Source organism: Gossypium hirsutum, chromosome D12, assembly GCF_007990345.1.
Source record: "Gossypium hirsutum isolate 1008001.06 chromosome D12, Gossypium_hirsutum_v2.1, whole genome shotgun sequence".
Lineage (NCBI taxonomy): Eukaryota > Viridiplantae > Streptophyta > Magnoliopsida > Malvales > Malvaceae > Gossypium > Gossypium hirsutum.
This window is the reverse complement of record NC_053448.1, coordinates 16,506,478-16,515,224: the sequence shown is the minus strand read 5'-3', so window position 1 is coordinate 16,515,224 and position 8,747 is coordinate 16,506,478. Positions and strand designations below refer to the sequence as shown.

Below are 8,747 nucleotides of genomic sequence, written 5' to 3'. Positions count from 1 at the left end.
TACAAATCTATACAAATCTATACATATAATTTTGAGCTTATTGATTATATTTTAAGTACTAAAATACCGTCGTAATAATGATGTTGTATTTTAATAGAAAAAAGGAAATTGATCTTGTATTTTAATAGAACCTTTATTTACAATTAAAATAAAATTGTAGGCGCCAAAAATATTCCAATCGACTAACATCTCTATGAATTAAGGGAAAAATTCCCTGCACACAAATGAAGGCTAATCACCAACTGACTTCAACAAATCACCCCCGACACGGATGAAAATAACGTTGCAATTTACTACTTCCCATTCCAAGTCAAAATGAAAGACATGAAATACTGAAGAAATATGATAAATATATACACCTCATCCAGAAAATATAATTGTATATCATTAAGCAAGAATTCCGAAAAAAAAAAAATTTCCTATTTGATGATATCAGTGACGATGGCTATGACTTTCTTGTTTGCTTATCTGTGTAAGTTGTTTTTCTATGGCTGATTTGGTTTTTAATGAAATTCTACATTCTTGTTGGGGGGTGGGGGAAGGGAATAGTAGGGGCACAAATACAACACTCATTTTCACCTAGTACATAGGCTTCATTCATAATTCAACCTATTACATACACTTCATTTAGTTGGGTATCTATCCTACTCATCAAGGGTTTAAGAGTTTTGCACCTGAATTTGAAGCCATCCAGGAAATGATCACGTCCACAAGTGTGTTTACGTCCTTTGAAATTTCTGCACGAACAACTGGCGAGTCTACACCTAATGTATTGCTGACTTCTTTGGCAACAGTCTCCCATGGTGTTCCCACACTCAGATTCGCCAAAAACTCACTTCCACGATTTACTGCATCTGCCATTGCAGGTGGAACATCTGGTAGAGCCTGCAACATACATGTATTAGGAAAACTGTTTGCCATCGCAAAAGAGAAGAAATTACAAGCCAGATTGCTTGCTGGAATCATTCTTAGTTCCCTAAGATGATCAAAAGTACATCATATGTTTGTGCAAAAGCTAGCTTCTGAAAGTAATTTGTAAAAATCATACTTGTTGTAAAGGAAGCCCATGATCTCCTGGCAACAATCGAATGGACATGTCTAGCATTGAGCTGATGGCTGACTCTGAACTTAACACCTGAGCCAAGTTTGGAGTTTCATCGATTGTGTCATCCTTGAACTTTATTAGAAGATTTCTTGAAATGCCATAGTAGGACTTTATCTGATAATATGTAAAGAATCCAAAAGCAAAAGTAAGAAAACTAGATTAAGATTGTTAAAGAAAATTAGGACTACCTTGATAAGTATAGTAACTTATCTTAGAAGATGTGATATCTTAGAAGGTTTGATTTTGTAATCTTAAAGGATTGAGTCAATCCCTTAAGAATCTCAATTGTAGATAGACTAGACTATCGGTGTAACTTAATATGTACCGTTGATTTTGAGGGAGCTCAACTATAAATAAAAACATTTTCTCTCATTTGTAATCACTCAGTTGTAATCCTTCATAGTAATTGAATACTATTGAGAGCAGTTACTCAAACACCTTGTGTGCATTGCTTTCTTGTGGCATTTTTCTATTCTTTTGTTTGGAGTTGCTTCCGCTTTATTTTCAATGCCTTAAGAGAATTTCTATCGAGAATTCTAAATTTGCAAAATTTAGGCTGAATTAGGCAGATTTTAACTCAAAAAATTGCCTAAAACTGCACAGATTGCAAGACTAAAGTTTTAGCCCCGTGACACTAGGGTGTTTTTTATTCCCCTCCCAGCATGGCATAAATTTCAGATGGTTTCCTTGCATTGTTCTAACAAAGCTTGAACCAGTTTAAATAGTTACTATCATTCTTTCTTTTTTGTGCTTTTAACATTTACTTAAAAAGGAATTGGGTGGACCAATTTCAGAATTGGTCCACAAATAGAGGTTTTTGACAAGTTCCCATTAAGGGGACACATCAATTAGACAAATGCTAAACTGTAATCTATCTAGATATGGATCAAAACTATCTACCATGACATCCAATCACCAGCCAAGTAAGCAAGTATATAATATAGATCTTATAAACAATTAACAAACAAGAATGCCTAATGCAACAACCTAGGAACAATAGAGTTGGAGATTTTACATACAAGTTGTCGAGTTTCTTCTGGTTTTGGAGTAAAATCTTCTCTTCCCTTAACTAAGTCCATGTACAAGGGAGGAAGTTGCTCAACTAATGGAAGAACCTGTTTCATAATGGGAGGACTAAGGCCCTCTAGTTGCTTTAGTGTCAGCTCAGCCTGCAAGTAGCTTGTGTAAAAAGGGATAAGCCATTCAATTCAAAACCACATAATGAAAAAACTCATGTTTGAGAAAAAAAATTTTGACGCATTGCCTCTAGATGGAAGATATAATTTAGGAAATTAAAAGAAGCATAAGACACAAATTTCACACAACAATATCATTCCTTTTAGAAAGCAGACATAAGAACAAAAAGAACTTTTGAGATGAACTCCAAGTGTCAAACTCTCATCTATGTAAATAATTGTGAACTTCAAAATTACTAAAAGTGAACAATGTAAATACTCTTTAATTTTTTTAAAATTGACAAAATTATCCTATTTAAATATGTAATTTTACTATTTTATTTAAACTTAAATTAACAAATATTTAAAAATAGAGCTCACATGATATAAATTTATGTTAAAATTAATAAATTTAACTACTGAATTTTTCATAATTTATTTAAATTTATCTAAATAAATAAGTACTTTTATTAATTTATTTAAATTTAGCTGAACTAAGCATAAGTAAAGTTCATTACTTTAATTAAAATATAGTACGTTAAGTTACAATCAAATTGATTTTTTTAATAAAATTATGGATAAAATTATTGTAAATGAATACATAATAATTATATAACAATTTAAAATTTTACATAAGCCCTTAATATAAATGATAAGAAAATTTTACAATTTTAAAAACATTGTATTACTAAACATTTATGTTTCAAAATATGATAACTTCGCAGGAAAATTCATAATTAAGTCGACATAGCATGTTTTAAAAATCCTATTAAAATAAAATTATTAATAAATGTTATATAAGATAATATTAAATGATTGAAAACATCAAATAAATTTAATTCTTAATTAGAATTGTAAAACATTACACAAGTTATAATAAAATATAAATTGTCTTATTTAGAAATATCCATTTTTTTTCCTAGAATAATATTATACCTATACTTTTAAGTTTTAAAACTATTTCAACATACATGTTGGTTAATGATTTGAACGTGTTAACTAATTCTAAATTAAAGGTTTTAAATTAATTAAATATTAATAAATAATAAACATATTATAAAGTTACATTGTCATAGTAGTAATATTGTAATAACAGTGGACTACATAATAGTTAGGAATTCAAAACAAAGTAGTAAATTATGGCAGATAAGACTAATTATAAACATCATCATTAAAATGTTAAAATTTGCATAAGCTATTAATAATTTTTTATACATTTATAAATACCATTATACATCAATTTATATCAATTTTAGAAGTTAACTCAAAAATATAATATCATTAAATTGAATGTTACTAAGATTACAAGCCTTTTTAAAGTAAAATTATTGGATCATTTTCTTATAAAATATAGTAGCAAATATTAGTAGTAAATTATTATTAAATTAGTAGCATATGATTGATAACAAGGAAACTAAATTACACGTATAATCACTTAACTATTCATGCGATTTGATTTGACCATCCAACTATTAAAATAATCAATTTAATCAACAAAGTTTGGAAAATTGAAAATTTTAATTGCTCAATCGCTAATCACTAATAATTGGATGAGATGACAATGTAAGAATATTGTTACGATATTTAATAATGCAACATAACATTATGAATTCTTTAGCAATATGGTTTTTGTGAAAAAATACACTTTCAATCATTCACTTTTTTTTTAAGAAAAAAAAATCCATTTAGGTCTAAACTTTGAAAAGGTTGATAACCAATATTTGTAAAATAATTAATACTTTGTTTTGACTTATAAATTTTTCATATTTCCATTATAATTTTTGATGTACTAATATGGTTCAAAATAAATACTAAAATTTGTTTGATAAAATTGATGTTAAATAATTTAAAAATGAATTTAAATAGTCTCTATAAATGGAATTATTAATTAAAATTTTAAATTTAAAAATATAATTACAATAACTAAAAGTTAAAATATAATTTTAATTTCGAAAAATAAAATAATGAATCTTTATTCTATAATTTTATAAATTTTGAATGTTTAAGTATTATTCCAACATATTTTAGAATAAAAATAATAAAATAACTTATTATAATTGAATATTGAAATGTTGGTAGTTAAATTATTATAAAATTCATGTTGATAATGAATCATTGATAATGAAAATCAAATATTAATAAAATATTTTTTATAAACATAAAAATCTGTGACCAAATTATGAAATTTCAAAATTTAGTAACTAAAACAAATATTCTAAAGAGTTAAGCAGTCGAAATTATAATTTATCTTCTTTTAAATTTCAAAATATTAATAGTGTGGACATTGCTATGCAATATGCAGAAAGATGTGATAATACCATTAATCATCTAAGATGTGTAATGGTACCATCACATTATGAGTCGTTAGTCTCTAACAGCCACATGACCAGAATGTTTATCTTTAATGCTAGTACCCAAATTAATAATTTTAATGGTTGAAAGACCAAGTCCAAACCTCTCAAGTAATTGAATAATTATCTCGTCAATTTACTAATACCATACTGTAAACTTCATAATTAAAAGTAATATAAAATAATAATATATGCCAAATAACATGATAATTATAAAAAAAATTATATTTTTGTGTTAATATTATCTAGTTGGCACTAGCGACCACAAATTGCCTTGTATTTTCTATACACCTTAACCACACAACTACATACAAGAAGTCATTTTCTTGATATTTCCCTTGTCATCCAAACAAAGATAATGAATCTCATTTTCTGTCCCTCATTTCTTTCCATTAAATTTTCATTGATACTTTCCTTCCCTTAAAATTTTCATGAACCAAACAAAGCCTTAAAATTACAGAGAAACCACCCCCAACGAGGGTATCAATATGATTTCCTAAGTCCACAATTGCTCCTAATCTCATGTGAGACTTAAATACCAAAATTGAAAATCGGTAACTAGATAAAAACTGCAAGTAGAACCAAACCTGCGTTCTCAAGGTGAAATAAGAAAAACTGAAACCGAAGGCATCATGCTTGACAAGATTGCAAACTACTCTAACACCGGCTATACTTCAGAAATAGAGAATTAATGTAAGGTTGAGAATGAGAAGAGTTGAAGACTCTTTTATTGCATCAAAACTCGAAAACGAGTCATGTGAAAGAATAAACTATAACGGTAACAACTAGAGTAATCCAAGGAGGATACGGCAGTCCCAGATTTAAATAATATTTTACTCAAAGTCATGTAGAAAACAAATCCATGTATTTAAAAGGTCCTAATTTTCCCAATCATAATCAGGTCCAAAATGTATGGAAAAATATATTTTCCCCTAATCATATCAATAATAAAGTTATAATGGTAACAATTAAAGTATTCCAAGGAGGATAGGGCGTTCCAGAATTAAATAATGTTTAGACAAAGTCACATGTAGTCACAAATCAAAGTATTTAACAGAATCTTAATTCTCCTTATCATAACCAGGGATAAAATCTAAGGTCAAATATATTTTCTCCTAATCATAATGAACATTTGATATCGATCAAGAAGTTAAAAAGTAGTGATTATGATTAAATAAGCAAGTATAAGTTGTGTGCATTAGAAAACATTATTTGCATCTTTGCATGTAAAGCGGGAAAAAGCTAAGAGTTTTTGTTTTTACCCCCATGCGGATTGTGGGTGTTGATGCAATTTGTGATAGAAAGGGTCCAATGCTTTGGGCCATTGGCACAAGAACAGGTGAGAACAATGGGATAGCTACACTTGCTTCCTGTGAGATAATAAAATAATTCTTATTTCATAAAAGGAGTTAGATGGCAGCTATAGTAGGACAATGTATAAGTTGTAAAATGCAGAATAAAAAAGAAAAACCAACATAAGATCTGCTGAGCAGTTTCAACCTTAAGGGAAACAAGAAATATGCAAAGTGAAGGTGATAAATCTCATCTATTTGCTTCAGCTGAGATAGTAGAGACAGTAAAGAAAAGGGGGGAAATGAATCTTTTACTCGTATTTTGCTAGGTCGTTTGACTTTTAACTTTTACTACAAATCAGCTTCATATGCAAGTTGTAAGGAGAAATCTTTTTGATAGACCACTTTGATTTGGGAATATGTTGACACTTCCATAATCACACATATCTAACCTTATCTTTTAGTAGCTTTAGACATGCATAATGAGAAGTTCAAATACCTTGTTGTTGTATGCCATTAATACATTGCCGCTCCTTTGCAAGCCATACCTTGAACCTGTACAATGAATTCATTAATCTAATAACTGCAAACAAAAGCAGGCACATCTTGGGATAAATAGCATGCAAGAAGATAATAGTAATACCAATCAAAAGGTGGATGACAGAACCCAAAGAATGGCCGATACCAAATGTAGGAAGATCATGCACCTGTGTGATGAGCACAAAGTCACCTTTTTAATTTCTTTCAAAAATGAATTCGGAAAAGGGTGGAGAAGGTATTCCAATTGGAAGAATATTTATTTGGAAGATTATATTAACAACTTACTGTTTCTTGTAGAAACCGTAAACATCTATCAAATTTGAACTGGACTTCATCAGCAATGAAGAAGTAATCAAACCCGCTAGCATACGGTGTTGCAATCACCAAAACTCCCCTTGATTACAGAAAAGGTTAAATAGTGAATTCCCTTAATTCTCAGTAAGATAACCCAATTAGGCTCTAGCTTCAGCAAGATTATATCGCAGTTTAGGTCAAAAGGCAGAACAAAGATAGCATGAACTATAAACTGGGTGCTAAAATGAATGTGTCAAAAAGATTTCAAAAATAATTACAAACAGTACAAGACATACATACATCAGCAATGTCAAATATTTGGCGCCAACAACCTCTTGCCCTGGTGGCAAGAGCAACATGTTGTAGGTATGACCCCATTCCCTCCCCCAATTATCAAAAAAAAAAATGTCAAATATAAGGTAAGCAGGCACTGAGTACTAACGATAACACTTACTTTTCAGAAAGGCGCTCCAGAAACAAACGATAGGTAAGCTGAGGAGCAGCTCCAACAAATATACCACCAATAAAATGAACGACTGATTCAGGTTTTGAGCCTTTCGGTTTAAGAATCCATGCTCCCTGGATGCATCAAAAGCAAGCAAAAGGGTGAGATGCTGAACATGAAGAAGTTAAAAAGAAGGCTATTTTCTCAACTGCATAAAAGAATTTGACAGCTTTAAGTGTTTCCTCGGTGTTCTATAATCAAGAAACCCAAATCAAAACTTAGAAAAGTAGAGCATAACAAATCGCGAATGCATAATTCGACAAAGTGCGTTGAAGAAAATGAAAACTAAAATCAAATAAAAACCTCGACTTGGCTCCAATCACTTGAACTACCCCAAGCACCTTGAGATTGCCTTACAGTGTCCGTGACTAACCTGAAAAATACATCAAGAGAAGGAAAGTTAAGCCTCAAGGAACTGGAAGAACATAAAAAGACATAATCATGTTTATACCTCTCAATATCGCGATAGAGCTGAAGAGAAGAGGACTGTGTCTGGCTGTTTCGATTGGAATCATCGTAGTTACAGAAGATTCTAGGAGGAAAACGAGGATGAATAGGATATGGCAGAGAAGTCTTGAGAGCAGATTCAGAGAAGCATCTAAGAAATCCAGTTCTGCGGGAATGAAACTGAAACTGAAACTGAATTGGGGTTGGAGCCAAAACGCAATGAGCCATATCTTTGAGGATGTGTGTCGTCGGCTTTTCGCTGGAACGAGTGTATCGTTGCTATACTATCCTTTTCTTTTTTCTATTTTTAAATATCATTTTACTTGTGGGTTGTAAACAGAAAAATTAATAAATCCTCAAAAATAAATATTAAAATTATGAAAAAATTATTTTAAATTTTACACATTTTATCTTATTTGGAAAAAAATTAAATTTTAAATTAATTTTACTAAGTTTTTCAGTAATTCCTTTTAGCTCTCGTCTTATTTTAGTCGATTTCAATACAATAGTTTTGTATGGATTGCCATTTCGTATTGCTCCTAGACTTCTTATGTTAGGATACAAATCAAATAATAAATATTATTATGTGTTTTAACAAGATCTCTACATGCTATCCGTTGAAATCTTTATAAGATAATATAATAATAAAATAAGTAAATAAAATTGGATTAATTGATATTATTTTTCATTTAGTGATAATAACTTTTATCTATTTATCATTTTTCACATTTTTTATAAAAAAAATATCAAATATTTTTATTTGAATTATTAAAGGTATGTAAAAATATTAATCAATTGAAAATATTAGGGTAATAAAGATTATTTTTGTTTTCAGAGGTTCAGAATTGGAGTAATTACCTCGGGTAGTTATAAACACATCCAATTATCTTATGGATTTTCAAACAATTATACATTAATCGACTTTAAGAAATTATTTTTATACAAATTTAAGTTATAAAAATTATATTATAAGTATGAATGTTTAGGATGGTTATAACAAAAATTTTCTAAATTTATATTATAAATATTAAAAAATTA

General features: G+C 29.3%; 1 protein-coding gene across 2 annotated transcripts; it reads right to left on the bottom strand.

Moving 5' to 3' along the window:
* Positions 1-363: 363 nt before the first annotated feature.
* On the bottom strand, positions 364-8,046 carry LOC107945682 (uncharacterized). 2 transcript variants are annotated; one of them, XM_016879779.2, is made up of 10 exons: positions 7,714-8,046; positions 7,566-7,635; positions 7,212-7,336; positions 6,749-6,857; positions 6,567-6,630; positions 6,423-6,478; positions 5,894-6,022; positions 2,125-2,274; positions 1,049-1,219; positions 364-885 (listed from the first exon to the last, which is right to left on the bottom strand). In XM_016879779.2, exons 1-10 carry the CDS (start codon positions 7,935-7,937, stop codon positions 652-654), a joined length of 1,332 nt encoding a protein of 443 aa, XP_016735268.1. In that variant the 5' UTR covers positions 7,938-8,046; the 3' UTR covers positions 364-651. The 2 variants fall into 2 exon arrangements, with proteins under 2 accessions (XP_016735268.1, XP_016735269.1); XM_016879780.2 differs by having other exon boundaries at positions 5,894-6,001.
* Positions 8,047-8,747: the final 701 nt, after the last annotated feature.